The 15,278-nt window shown below is 36.1% G+C and overlaps 1 protein-coding gene across 6 annotated transcripts in view; it reads right to left on the reverse strand.

Moving 5' to 3' along the window:
* The window catches only part of XRN1 (5'-3' exoribonuclease 1), a 40,497-nt gene that overhangs the window by 14,389 nt on the left and 10,830 nt on the right, over positions 1–15,278 (reverse strand). For all 6 annotated transcript variants that reach the window (XM_068955157.1, XM_068955156.1, XM_068955154.1 and 3 more), the window contains exons 10-28: positions 15,091–15,225; positions 13,667–13,733; positions 12,793–12,898; positions 12,364–12,453; positions 12,083–12,239; positions 11,603–11,722; positions 10,412–10,581; positions 9,618–9,738; positions 9,432–9,530; positions 8,190–8,293; positions 7,563–7,694; positions 6,698–6,860; positions 6,067–6,180; positions 5,531–5,629; positions 5,249–5,364; positions 3,116–3,262; positions 2,598–2,687; positions 1,313–1,448; positions 701–757 (exon numbers count right to left, since the gene is read on the reverse strand). In XM_068955157.1, the coding sequence (XP_068811258.1) occupies positions 701–757; positions 1,313–1,448; positions 2,598–2,687; positions 3,116–3,262; positions 5,249–5,364; positions 5,531–5,629; positions 6,067–6,180; positions 6,698–6,860; positions 7,563–7,694; positions 8,190–8,293; positions 9,432–9,530; positions 9,618–9,738; positions 10,412–10,581; positions 11,603–11,722; positions 12,083–12,239; positions 12,364–12,453; positions 12,793–12,898; positions 13,667–13,733; positions 15,091–15,225 (2,223 nt within the window). The remainder of the gene's footprint in view (positions 1–700; positions 758–1,312; positions 1,449–2,597; positions 2,688–3,115; positions 3,263–5,248; positions 5,365–5,530; positions 5,630–6,066; positions 6,181–6,697; positions 6,861–7,562; positions 7,695–8,189; positions 8,294–9,431; positions 9,531–9,617; positions 9,739–10,411; positions 10,582–11,602; positions 11,723–12,082; positions 12,240–12,363; positions 12,454–12,792; positions 12,899–13,666; positions 13,734–15,090; positions 15,226–15,278) is intronic.

A 15,278-nucleotide genomic window follows, 5' to 3' on the forward strand; every position in this document is an offset into this window, starting at 1 on the left:
TAACCAAAAGACTACGTTAGAGGTTGGGGGGAGGGAGGGGTTAAAATTCAAATGCCTTTATAACAATATAGGAAACACAGTATAACACAAACTTTCTGGAAAAAATTGTTCAAGAACATAGAAGCCTTCTTCCCCAGACACAAAGCAAAGAAATATGGTTTTTTTCTTGCAACGTTGACTCACTGCTTTTGCCTGGGAAATAGCAGCGCTGCGCGTGATCCAAGACAGACCAAGGAGATCAACAGAGACAAAATAAAACTGGTCAGTGATACCTGCCTGTATCAGTAATATGGGTACCTATGAAATACCAAGCAACATTAGCAGTTGATCAGATGTCAAGAACTGAATAAAAAGCAGAATAAGGAAAAAGGGACACACGCAAAGTACATTTTATTCTGCCTTCGTTATATACCTGTGAAAGGAATTAAAACTGTAGGAGCATCAAGGACAGAAGATAAAAAGGAACTGAATGTCTGTATAATACTTGAAGGAGTTTGTAGTTAATAGAAATTCTTTCCCTTTAGAGAGGGGAGATGACCACTTTCAAAATGATTTCCTAGAAGGCATCATAATGGGTTTTTTTTTAAATTAATACTGTCCTGTGATTCTGCTTCTTGAAGGTTGATAACATTAAGCATAAGTAAAATAAATATGATGTGGATAACTTCATTTTCAACCAAAACCTTTTCAAGTCACTTACTCTATATAGCAAGTGAGGTTTCACGGTTACTCGCACCTTCTTGTTGCTCTTTCTCTGCTAAAGGAAAAGAACAGGTAGTCATTAAAACTGGGTTTCAGGTTTAACAAAACATCAGAAGATATAATGCAGACATTCTTTTGTTTAGATAAAGATATACAATACAGATTTCACGGAGCGTCTGAGATGACTAGGTCCAGTTTTTAAAAACGTGACTGACTTCCTACAGAGGAAGCTTCCGTTGTTTGACTAATTCCAGAATTCACACCAACTTTATCTTTGGGTCCTTCCAAGCAATTTCTAAGAAAATCAGCTCACTATTTCAGGTGGCTTTGCCTCTCACCTTTCCTTTAGTAACTTCCTTGGCCTCTCTCTGAGTTGAGTCAAAGCTACTACTCTCAAAGAAAGAGCCTAAGCAGAAAGATTATTAATGCGCTCTTACAACGTAGATCATCAAAGGAAGTTGGAAGTTCAGCTCTTACATTACAGTCTGCATTCTTTTTCTTTAGAATGACAGATAACCTTTAAGCATCTTATTCTATTCCAAAAACTTGGAAAATAACCAACAGCAGCATTTCGGTTGATCGCTGCTTACAATGATAACGAGCTGCATACCTTGCATCTCTCTATTTCTTCTTCAATTTTCTCAACAATGGCTGCATCCAAGATTTGTAAGTCACAAGATGAGCGAGACAAAGCAGAAACAGGATGTGCCTTTAGCCAGGCAACGATTTCTTGAACTTTCTCAGCCCTAAACAAAAAGGCTGTTGATTAAAATCATTTAAACTGACAAAGCACTTCACTACGTTCCCTGATATTTCAGACAAGTGCTACAACATAGGCACAACGCTTGTATACATTTGTGAAGTAACAAAACCTAAGATTGTTCTAAGAGTTTATAACAGGGATAAAAAACAAACAAAACCCCACAACCGAATCATGCAATACTGTTTCAAAAGTATAACCTCTGAAATTTTGCCTCAGCCAAAAAACAATATTCAAACCCAGAAATTGTTTGAAAGCATTCTGTCTGTAAAGTCTACTCCATAAATTAAGTTTGTATCCAACGAACTAACCACGTCTGGCTGCGATCGAAGGTTCTGTGACCAGCTATTTCTCACAACACAGTAAGAACACACTTCAGGGCACGCTTTTATGGTAAAACAGAGCACAATTCTGAGATTCCTACTACAGAAAAGTCCTATGATGGTATGTCCACCTGGCAAAGGCCTGCACAAGGCAGGATCATGCATTTGTATCAACCCAGGCCCGTCAACACGTTGTACTGGCTAGCAGTAAAAGCTTTTTGACCATTATTATACTGTATCTGGAACCAAGCTTGCTCCTCGTCTTCCTTTCTGAAAAGTCTTTTTTACTTTCAGCTTCCAAATGTAAATGCTAGGTGAATAAGTAGGTGCACAGTTGGTCGACTATGTGAACCGATGGGAAAATACAGGGTAAGCTCCACAGAACTGACTGAATACATACAAAACACATGTAAGCACTTGAGATTCTGTATGCGTTATTTTTCAAATGCAAAATCACCTTAAACACTTGAAATAATTATTGCTTACTTTCAAAAAATGATCTTTTGGTGACTCTGTGACTACTTCATACCCATACAGTATTGAAGAGTACTTTAAAAGCAAGACTTAAAGTACCATTGAAAATTAAATTTCTCATTTATTGGACTTGAGATAGGAGTCGGTCAGAGACTTTGATTCCACAATTAAAATGTAGAACATGCTGATAAAATTGTCATGGTGATCACTGAACAATCACGATGCTGAAGAAACAAAAAGGTTTCAGCTACTCAGCAGCCACTAAAGGGTCACCACCAGTTTCAGTACTGTCAGCTCTTCCCTTTTCTTCTAGAGCAAGTAGAACAAAGCTGGCTTACCCGTTTTCATCCTCACCAGGCCAAATGTCATCTTCATAGAATATATCTTCTTGGCTGTTCTTGGCTATATAATTAAATAGCTCAGGCACCCTAACAAGTGGATAAATGGAAGACAGATTTAGGTTCACCTACTGCAGAGATGCGCATAACAGCTTCACCAAAACAAATCATGATAGGCGTCAAAATTTTCTGGAGCCCAGATTTTTGTTTGTTTTTTGTTTTTGTTTTTTTTTTTTTAACTACAGTTAACGTCTTACTGTTCACTTGTCAATGTAAGCTGCTGACAAAATTATTCCACCCCAAGTACGTTTCAATAGAACTGAAAAACCTGCAGAACGAACAGGTCCAGTCTTGGAAGGAGAGAACATTGGAAGCAAGGAAATTCCATCAAGCAATCACCAAAAGCAAATTCATCAGTTCTTACAAGACCTGCATCCAGAAGGACAAACTCTTGCAACTGGATGGTTTGCATCAGTTGAGGCTGGATGGCTTAGATCAAGTCCATATGCAATACCTACCTTTCTAAATATTCAGCAAGTAGTTGCTCTACTGCAGAGGAGTACATCCATTCATTTCCAACTTTCTTAGTATAGCCAGGAACTTCTTCATTTTTCTTATTGAATTTCAGGTTCAGCCCCACATTTGCTTTGTGATCTCCATGAGGACTAGAAATTAAGAAAAAGTTCATTAACTTGCAATAATATAGGCACATAAACCTATACGTGCACACACATACATCCTCAGACTTGAAACATGTAAAAGGTCAGTTCACTGTACTGTTTCCTTATTAGTATCGCAACAGGTGTAAAGTTCCAGGTATGGTAGCTATCTCTTACCTTACTGCAAATGAGGGTAGGGAATATTTTACCCTTCCTTAACTGAGATCTAACCAACCGCAATCTATCTACCTGGCATTTACCACGATGTAGAAGTACGTCCCTCAACCGTAGTAGAGCACGTGTACACATAAAGTCACAATAAAATGCTCGTGCATCAAACACTACTTTACTGAGCTCTCCTAAGAAACCACAGTTCTGACATTCAGAGAAACAGGTATTTTCTCCCTTATACATTTTAAGAAGTTTTAGTCCTAACTAATTGCTAGGGAAAAAAAAAAAAAAACCCACAAGTAAAATTATTATTCCTTTATATTAGAGCAATAAGTACAATACATTTAGACCCCAATTCTACTTTTTAATCAGCAGGACATATGCATTTGTTTAGCCTACATGGGTTGATTTGTACCAAACCAAAACGCATTTTCCCAACCGGTTGGAAAGGTTTTCCATGTAAGTTTTTTAGTGTCTCCTTCCACTGGCGGGTTGTTACACAGATCTTTTTCACTGAGGAGACTTTTAAAGAAAAGTTCTAATCTAAATAAATGCTCAACTGAAAAAAGTATTTTAGCCTAACGATCTACTTAAGAGATGGTTTTATATTTAACATTAACAAAAGAAAAACCACTATTTCCTTTACCTCTCACCTCAGGCAGGAAAGACTATTGTAAAAACACTTAGAATCATGAACTCTGAGCAATACTTTGTTTGATTGTAGCTATAATAGGAAGAACAGGAGCTTGATTTCATAAACTGAGAGAAAAGCAGCTCCTCTTTGAGAGACTCCTCAAAAACACAACGATACAGAAGCACTACAGGATTTGTATAGATTTTTCTATTTTGCATGTCCTAGCAGAGATGTATTCAGAACACAGATTTTTCTTATGTGCCTGAGGTGAACTCTAAACTGCCTCTAAGGGAAGAGCTTCCCCCTATTTTGGGATTCCTGTTCTCTCTTGCGGTCGACTCAGCAAGCATTTAGACAGTGGTACAGGCAGTGACATCCGTCTGAGCCAATTTTCAGCATCTGACTGGCATGCATCTCTATAAACATGCTGCTGCGCGCTCTTCGGCAGCTTTGAGCGGCACGTAAGCAACGAAACAGATTTATCAGGGCAAAGGGATTTTAGCTATCTCTGCATCCCTGTCAGGGAGCTTTTCTGGTGCTGTTCCTGTAGCCCCTCTCCAGCTCTCTAACTCCAGGACGCGTTTATGGAATTGGATGGAAGTTTTGCTTCTATGATGGTAAACCATTTGATGCCCAGCTTCCAAAGGGCAAGCAGGAGACAGTGTTTCCAGCTTCTCCTTGACTGAAATTCCATTCTGTAGCACGAGCCACCTTCATGTCAGTCTTCTCTTATTTTTAAATATTTTTTCTTCCAGTGAAAATTAGTTTTAAGATTACTCAATCGTTAACCAATAATTAGAAGAAAGAACAGGAAGAAAATCAGAACAAGTTTTAGGCACAACTGAAACAAAACATTTGTCGGGTGCAACTCCTGTACGACTTACGCAAAGAGCTAACTAGGAAATGCAATTTTTTGTCTTTCTAGAACATTAAAGCCAATAGAGCTACACTCTAGTAACCAAAACTTAACAAGATGATATGTTTATGGTAGGAAGAAAACACACCGCACAGGAATTTAATTTACAGCAAACATACTCTAAAGAAAGTTTTTAGATCAGAGATCACAGTTATACATTGTTGTGTACAAGAACAGCGTTAAAACATTGCAGAATCCCTGCAGAGTAGTATTAGAATTTTCAAGCTTCTCTACAATCAAAATTCTCCAATACATTTGTACATAAACTTACTTTTTCTTTGATCCTCTTCCAATAAAGATACTCCCTGTAAATCTGGAGACAAGATAGCCGCTTACTCCGAGACGACTGGCCAAAACATAGGCAGGATTGTATTTCACAGAATATTTCTTTAAAAAACAGATAAACAAAAAAATATCGGCTATTCCCAAAGGATAAGGATTTTCACACAAAGGGCAAAGGAGTAACATGGAAACATCCCTTAAAGAGGTTTACCACTGCAGAATACATTTGACACCACGTTTAAGCTTAGACTACAAAACCCGAAGCACTTACATGCTGGTTCTGTATTAAGGGATCAAGCTGGGGTTCACACGGAATGTTGAAAACTACCCGAATTCTACCTTCTGTGATCACATCGTGTGAATCTTGAACCTTGGAGAGAAACAAAACACATTAAATAGCTTTAAAAAAAGGCAGGAAGACTACAAGACAATCTTGCTGCAGTATGGCATTCAATTTTCTTTGCAGGCCCACACGCTGCTTCCTTACAGAGCCAGTCAAACAGTATTAAAGGAATCCGTGACTTAACATTGCCCAAAATGGGAACTACACATATCGAAAGCTAGCCCAAATAATTACTAAAAATAATTCTTCATTCAAGCTACACAACCCTTATCCTGTTATGCCAGCAACAGAGTCAGAGAAAGCAGAAAAATCCCTACTCCGACTAAACCACCAAAGAATCTTTGATTTAAAATTTTAGCTAGCAAAACGTAGTGACCAATACTGCCACAGAGTACCTTTGTTCATTTTCGGCTTGAAAAAATAAAGAAATCTAAGGGGGGAGGGGGGGAAATCTTTGAACTAACTTCTCCCATGCAGCCATAGTAAGGAGATCCCAGCATAAAGGCGGTACTCCCAGGAGGAAACATGTCATCCAGAGTTTTGATGCTTGAAAAACGAGAGTCAAAGGCTTTGATATCCTATATGAAAGAGACAAAATTCATGCTATTAAAGTTAAATATCTTTCAGTTCCAGTAGAATCATTTAAAAGTTCATATAAATAAATGCTTATTCTAAAACATCTTAAAAGTATTCTCTTCAAATCTGAAACGGTTCCTTGAAGGCAGTGAAGTTAAGGCTATTTTGTAACTTCATACAAATGAAGTCACAAAAGCAACTATGCTACCCGGTATAGCACAACTACTGTACTGCATTCAAAACATCAGTCAAAAGATGACAGAAACTTATTTTTTTTCAGCAAGAAGGCTAAACTATGCAATATGGTCCCAACTTCTGGGACAAAAACCTCGCCTCCCAAAATTCCTCTTTAAACAGTTTAAAGAGGCACGTCATATTTTTATTACAGTAAACAACACACTAATTCAAGATGCTCATCCATTTTTGTTTCATTCTTTTGCTTTAAAGGAGCGTTTGTTCTTTTTCCTCTTAACGGAATAAGGGGCTATGTGCAAGGAGATGCTGAACTTGCATACTTACCTTGACAACAGTTTGGTAAACAAAGGGAAGAACTTGTTTTGACCACTGCTTCTCCAAATAAACTTCACCATTTTGGTTTAGTTGATATCTATTACCAGTGAGTAATTGAGCATACACAACTACTGATGTTTCATGAATAATTATTCCTTTTCTTCTCTGGTAACTGAACACAAAATAGAACGTTTAGTTTGATTACAACATACAAACCAACAGGGTGGAATTGATTTATTAAAAAAAAAAAAATTTACTCTTAACAAAGGGATTCTAAAAGCTGGTTTTTATTTAAAAAAAAATGCCCAGAATAAATGGCTTAACCAACTGCTTACCTATTGGTATGGGGCCATCACTATGTAGTTAACTGTATTAATTTAAACACATTTTACCTTTACAGTGGATAGGTTTAAAGGTAATTAAGGCATTTAATTCAATTGACAGATAATAGCATGTCATGGTACTGTAACTCAGTTGAGTTCCACTAGGCGCCCACACTCTAAAAATGTGAGCTATAATCAAATTTAACAACGGTAAGCTATCAGGGTTGTGCCTTGATATTGTATGACTCCATTATACACTACCTAAAACTGAGGATTACTAAGCTCAGAATGAGAAAATTGACTGGGAGAATAGATACTTTAACTCATTCCTTTAAGAACTCTTTCATAACATCATCTGATTTTAAATACTAAGTGACTAACTCTACACATATTGAAATCTCAACAGATGTTCTTTTATTCCAGTAGACTCACCGAACTTTATCGTCATATATGCAGAAACTCTTGTCTGCTAATTAGGTCTATAATACAGCAACCAAACATAGCTAAGCTATAAAACGCAAAGTTACACTTTGATATTGAAAGTCACTTACTGTTCGGAAACTCCTTGAACTTCTTTTAACCATACGTTTTGTTCCTTATCTCCAACATATGCCACTTTAGTTGGGGGCACTGCATTTCCCATGTACAGCTTCTGTGTTCCATGTGGTTCTTCCAAATAAAACCTTAAGAATATTTTAACAGGTATGAATTTACCCACATAGGATTAATCCAGACATAACCAACCGTGAGCAGAACTTAGAGCAGCTAGGATTACTCGAAGACACAGAAAACGTATAGCACAGATTTCTCTACCAGCTTCACAACAGGCCACGCTGTGTGATTTTTATTAAAAAAAAAAAAAAAAAAACAGTGCATGTGTTGAAAGGAAGATTCTAGAAAAATGTTCTCCCTTCATGTTATTTGCGTGGATTTGCACATGTGCTCTTCCCTCCTCAAAATAAGAACGGGCTCTCCCAAACTTCTACACTAGAGCAAAACACTGGAGGGCTGGGCTTTTACCCAGACACTCAGAGCTCAAAACAAAGCTTCTGCCACCAAGCAGATTTTGATACATCTGGACTCATTTGCTGTTAATATGTACTTAAAACAAATTCCTCAGGTTGTACAGAAGCTTTGTACTGAATAAAACAATTCACCATCTATGAAATCTCTCTTACTTAGTTTCTCCATCTGATACAGCAACAACTCTGGCTTCTTCGAGGTGTGGCCAGTTAACAAAAACGAGCTTTCCAAGGACCAAACTGGCAACATTTTCTACAGTCTGGGAGAAAAAAAACTCCACAAGTTACTAATTCTTTAACATATTAGAATGATATAAAAAAAATCTGAACTGTGTACTGCATTAAAAATTATTCTAATTAAAGAACAGCATTTCTTGCAGAATAAAAAAAATAATTTTAGCTTATTGAACTTTACTTTGATATCTTTTTACATATACTCTTCGATTACAAATGATCAAGAAAACTGCATTTCATTTTTTAGGATGGAGTATCATACTTCAGGTGGGGCTTTTTATATCTGGCACAATATGTTAGTTTTAAGATCTGTCTTTCAATTTCTGGAATAGACCTCCTATGTGCCCTTTGCTAAATCACTTAGAACTATTTGCATCTCTGGGAATAACAGTACTCAAACTGACAATGTACTTTGAGATTATTAAAATATTTTGTATTATAGATTTTACTGTTGTATCTTACTGCAATAAAGCAGCAGCGCTTCTGGCCAGCGCTGTTTTTACCCTTGCTAGCATCTGTAATTTTGGTCTTGTATTATGTTCTTTTTCTAGTGAATTTGCACTACTTTTTAACCTATTTTTTTTTTAGCTTATTTAATTCTCTTTTCCACGTATCTTAAATATTCACCTTCCTCTGTCCTTGCTTTTCTCCTCTCTCCATTCCATGCCCCCCACCATCTTTTTTTCTTCTTCCATTTCTTTTCCTGCATTTGCCTTTTGCTACCTGACACTTTTGATATGAAACATTGCTGAACCTTCAAGAGATTCTGAAAAAAATCTTTTTGCTTCTCAGTGTTTCTGACAATTCATTCGTTCTGGACGTACAGGTATATTTCAACTTATGAAATGAGAGGTAAATTCATCTACCTTATAAACAGCATTGACAGAACTAATTAAGTTTTACACACTTATACCTACATTTCATTTTGAAACCAAAGCATTACTAGTTAAACAAATTTTACAAAAATCTGGCGACACTAACTTAAATTATTTAATCAGTATAGGAGATTTTCTTGAAGAAATGCTTGCTGCAGTATTATTCCAAGTATTTTTGTCTTATAATGCGCTATTAAGAAGATAAAGAATCAACCTATCAAATTGGACTATTTAACAAGTTTTGTCTTTTTTATGACAAGCATATTTTTTTAAAAAGCCAAGCATTTACCTGTTCTTTTGAATTCTCATCAACTATAATTTCTAACATCATGTTTTCTCCATGGCTGCTTTGTTGAAACACCTGCACACCGCTTTTCTTAAGATAGAACTAGATAAGAACAAAAAGAGTACATAAAACTTGCTTGAAATCTTATGTAATAATCTATTAAATACAAATATCAGAGAAATCATTTACCTTATGTTTAATGTGCTTTAAAGTAGGAAATCCACAGAAATATAACGCACTCTTGTTGATTTTAGTTATTTTATTGTGGGTTATTTCTACGTGCCAGGCATCCAAAGGAATTGTTTTAAACCTAAAAATAAATTACAAAATTTTGCTCATACAGCTTCACCGTGGCTCTAGAAAGCACTTTTGGACTTTAACAAACTGGCATACCCTTTGACTTTTCTATATGGTGGCTATTACTTTGTGCCATTTGTGTAAAATCCTGCACAAAGGACTGTGAAACCCATGTTATTTCTATAAAGACACTACTCATTACAAGAAAGACAAAATTTAACTTTTAGCTAAAGCATGTCACAATCTGGCTGTTTTAATTCACTGTTATATCCAAATTCTAAACTAGCAATGGTTACACATGGCATCGCTCATCTTTATAGCTATTACTTCTTCAAGTGTAATCTTGCAACAGTCATTCCTCTTCCATTTTGTCTAAGTTTGGTTACGATTAACGTTTCATTTCCATTTAATCTTGACACCTCAGTCAGTGTTAAATAAAGCGGACTGCTTTCAGTGAGAGGAAAATGAATGAAACACTTGTGTTTAACTCTCTGCACTGGATCCTGATCCAAACAGACAATGGTTTACAAATGATCTGGAATTAGCGTGCTGATGAATCGCCACCACTGTCAGGTGTTTATACCAGTCTTTCATCCTCTCATGTCTCACACAAGCTTTGGCTAAAATGCTAGAGAGAGTATTCTAAATATTTTTAATCTACTCTAAAATAGTTCTAATAGTATTACCTGGAATGACACCTTTCTATTGCAGGGAATTTTTCTGGCCACGGTGACATGTACTTGAATTCTGTATCTTTGTCATACCAGTACATTAAGCAAGCACTGTGAGTATTTCTCCGTTTCTCCTCCTCTTTTAGGCACTTATTACACGATTCCATGGCCTGCAGCAGTCGTTTCTAAATTTAAAGAGAAATTAACATAGGTGAAACTGGCAACAAAAACGTGCACAAAAACTTCTGTCCTAGGAAGGTGGATACCTGCACTTTTCTGGTTAATGTGATCATTGTCTAAGTGCAGCCTCCCCTTCCCTTCCTCATGTCCCACTACCAGGAAAGTCGGACAATCACAATGGAATAGCTTTGGAGGATAAAGATTAGAAACATATTTTCAAAAATGTAAAGTGCTAGTCATATTTTACCTTTTACAATTAACATACAAAGAAATATTAAAAAGGTGTTACAGGCTATCATAAAAGTCGGTTCTATTCTGCAAAATAAAAACTGAAGAAGCTTCAAGCACCTACTGGTCATTCAAATAACTGTCCTCTTTCTTGAGGAGACTAAGTCCCATCAGCCTTCCACTGTGAACTATGGAAACAACCAATAGGCACACAGCACTACCTGTACATAACTTAATATCAAGTCTGCACTTTTATTTTCACCTACTCTCTTGGGTGCACTCAAATTCAGTTTGATGAAAATTGTTATCCTCTATGCAAAAGGAGAATCCATTTATTTTATTCCTGTCTTGAACATTCTATAGTTCAATTTGCGCTTCAGGTCTTTTGCCCGTTGCTGCTGCCCACACGAAGAGACGATTTTTTGTAAGTAGATTTTTTTTAGGTTTTTTTTTTTTTTATTTTACTTACAGATGCTGTATTTTTGTATGTTTTTAGGAACAGGAAATTTTTTCCTCAAAAAGTCCAAAACTATTATCTGATTAAAAACAAGAACAAGCAACAAAAAGAAAGCCCACATTCTTTACTCAAAACTTTTCCCAATTGAAGCTAAGTTTGCTGTCAGTAACTAAACGTAGCCTTCAGTTTCCAGGCAACAAACATCTGCATTTTTCCATGGTCTTATCAAATGTTAATTGAAACTTCCACCTAATTGCAATTGCAACTGCCGATTGAATAAGAAGTTTAGCAGGAGGTTTGTTTGCAAGTGTTTATAGATAGCAAATATTAAAAGAACTCACCTCATCAATAAATGGGATTAATACGACAGCTTCCCATTCTTGTTGTTTTCCGTTTAAGTCAGTTTTAAAATCTGGTGGATAATATTCTATAATAGGAGAGTCTTGACTAATCATCAAATGCTAGGAAAATACAATACAGGAATCAAACAATTTCACAGACAATTTAACACTAATTCCAGGAAGGCAGAGAGGAAGTTTGATACTAAAGCCAACTTAAGGCTGAAGAGGAAGTAAACATCTATTAACTGTTCCGTTCAGAAATTCCTCAGTGAGTTCAAAATTTTGTATTTACTAAATTACTTCACAATGTATGAAGGACAGTAAGAAGTATTTAACCATACACCTAAATTCAGAGGTAGAATATAAATAAGAGGACATGTAAAAATATCAGAAAAGGAATTCATTCAAAATAAAGCAAACAATAAAACGAGAAAGTTATAGATGAATATTATTATAGATGACTTTAATTCCAAACCCTACCTGGTAACATTTAGGTAACAAATCTTTGCTAGCTGCAGGAAGTACAGCAAGAAGCTGTTCAAATGGCATGAAAGGTTTTCCCAGTTCAAATTTGATTTTGAGTTCACTGATGTTGCGAATATCTGACAGATAAGGTGCATAATGATACGGATAATACCTACAGAAGAAGAACTGCTAAGTTATTTGAGTTAATCACAGTACTGCAGCATTCACAGATCAGAAATAAGCAAACCTACATTAAATGTTCCCAACATACAAGGTGAAATTTGCATTTTTCTTACCAGCTCCATGACTGAACTCCATGGTAATAATAGTGCAAAATCCATTGTATTGCCTGGACATAACATTCAGCTTGATCAGCCAAGAAGTCACTTAAACAAAAAAGACAAGCATTTCTTATTTTCAACAGCCTATAAAAATTACTTGTCTCTTTGTACATAGGAATGAAGGTAGAGCATTTTGGAACTCAAACACATGGCTTTCTCGACCATTCAATAGTAAGGGACTCTTTCTCTCCGGCCCTTAAAGACTTGTTATGAAAATCTGACTCGTATCTCTTTATGCATCAGCCAGAAGCATCACAGCTACAGTACACTGCCAAGAGTTCTCTTCCGCCTTCGGCATGGATGACTGTTCTGACTTGTGTTACACATACGGAAAAACTTGTCTCTGGTGTTTAAAAAAAAATAAGTAATTCAGCATAGACTTACTCAGAAACTACTTCTACGCCCATCTTAGTCATGTAGTAAGTTCTCTTGTATTGCCTAAACTCAGTTTCAAACAGATCATCATCTTCTGGTTCATCTTCCAACACACCTAAAAAAGAAGCCATGAAAAACTGCCTTAGCATTAACTTCTCTACTATAATAAGGTTTCAAGACATTTGGTTTTTATTTGATGCTTTTTTCCTCAATTCAGTTAAGGTGCTTGTTCTTTCCTTGTACAGAAAAGAACAAAAAACAATCAAACTAAAGCTTTAGCTGGAGAAAGTTTGGAATTTTTTTGTTTTAAATAAAGATAGGCAACCCCTTCTGTGGCCTAATTATAAGAACAGAAGAGAGTAAGAGACCATAAATCACCAGAAAATAATTTTAAAATGTTTAAACATTTTAAAATTTATTTTTAACGACATTGTCTTGTATCACTGAACAATATTTATACATCTGTGATATCGCACTTCACTACATGAGCAAAAGATATTTCTTACAAGTGGAACGTGTTTAAAAACACAGTCAACACCCCTAAAACTATACAAAACGCCAAATCAACAAATCTGTTCATTTGTCCCAATCTGTATAGCAACATGCCTAGGCAAATAATTAAAAAAATAGCATTAAGATTTACTCATTCACTCCTTTAAATTAGGCATGGAAATACTGGGCAGGTAAGAAGCACTTCCAAGGCTTTCGCCCCACACCCTCTTACGAGAAGCCAGTAACGTACACTTCCATTTCCCAATAGCTGGCTAATAAAACGAGATTCATTTAGATTAAGGCTGTCTCTGGCCTGAAATACCTATAGATCTTCTAAATCTATATATAAATTAAGTTTTTGTTATAGGCATATGGAATAATTTGCACTTACTTCTAGAGGTCACAACTTCATCTTCATTTTTTTCTAGAGCAGCCAAACATAAAGAGTTTTCCTGAGCCTATCAAACGAATATTTGAGATTAAGTAGAAATATAGAATAAATATGCACATACCTAATTCATAACCATACAATCTGCAACTCAAAAGGCTGCAATCAAGATGTATATGCCTAACTATTATTTCATACTACTTCCTATAAAACTACACTTCCTTCCCTTGTAATTGCCAGAAGAAAGTGATTCTATCCATACACGTCAAATGAAAGAGCAGTCTCATAAAATCCCTTTTTTTTTTTAATATCAGATTTTAATAGAGTTCAAATCACTTTTGTGAGAAATAAGGGCAGAAAGAATGTTTTACGGACTCATACAGGCAAAGTATTCACTTCATTCTTATCCTACACACTCTTCTGTGTACAGCACTGAGTAGCTTTCAATAAGCAGTCGTTAAATAGGCCCTCTTCCCCTGTACCCGAGATATGCAAGCTCCTGACTCACTGCCATTCGAAGGACCTGTCAAGATGGCTAGCTAATACTATACAGCTACTCCAAACTTCTGTGGCAAATAAGAAAACAAAACAGAATACAGCATATCTTATCATAGGAAGAGCTAACGTCTCGCTCCTACAAATCTCAAACCGCGCTAAAGAACAGGACAACGATATGCGATGGCAGATTACACTTGAAGGAATTTCCTACTGCTACAGTCTCTATCAATGGAAAGCACCACTACTGCAAGGCATATATTGAAGCACAGTCAATACGTAGCAGGAACAAGCAACAAAAAGCAAAAAACATAACAGTGGGGCAGAGACAAAAATACAGAGAAAGGATTTCCCCGAGAAAGACGCTGTTGATTATTAATTGGATACAGAACTGCAAGTTTGATAACAGATCTGATAGAGCTCAAACCGATCAAATTGCTGTTTATCTATTCATCGTCAAATAGTTGGCCAATACCAAGACTGCGGATTCATCAACGCGTACAAATGTTCAATTAGTGTAACTAAGATATTTAAGAAACTTCCATCAGGCTCTGCATTGAAAAGTAAAATTTTAAAGCTTAGCAAGTTTAACTGCAGTTCATCCTGAAGTAAGCCTGCTGGTGCAGGTGAGTTGTTAAAAAAGCGTTAAGTTACGGATTTACAAGATTTAAAAAAAAAAAAAAAGAAAAGAAAAAAAAAGAACAGGAGAACTTGACCTTGACTTAACCATTTCATCGCTCATGATCAGCAATGCATAAAGGCAATTCCTCAAATGTCACACTCTACTGCTTTTCAGATCTCAAAAAAAAGCCCAAATTGAGACTTATGCCATTCAATTTGTATGAAATTTAAAGTACCGTAGCAGGCAAATTATTGATTTGCTAGGAATAACAACATTCTCAGTTCCAGAATTAAGCATGTAAAACACTAACCTTAGGTTTCTTTTGTTTATTGTTTCTGGCTTCTTCTGCAGCAATACCAGCTGCCTCGTTGAGGTATTTATTGCCTACTTTACTTTCAAACCACTTTAGGTCTACAAAGACTTCACTGAAGTGTTCACGATCAAACTGCACAGAAGAATTAAAATTAACTTAGAACACAGAGACAACTGAATTCAGAC

The sequence above is a fragment of the Struthio camelus genome, chromosome 9 (assembly GCF_040807025.1).
Source record: "Struthio camelus isolate bStrCam1 chromosome 9, bStrCam1.hap1, whole genome shotgun sequence".
NCBI classification, from domain to species: Eukaryota; Metazoa; Chordata; class Aves; order Struthioniformes; family Struthionidae; genus Struthio; species Struthio camelus.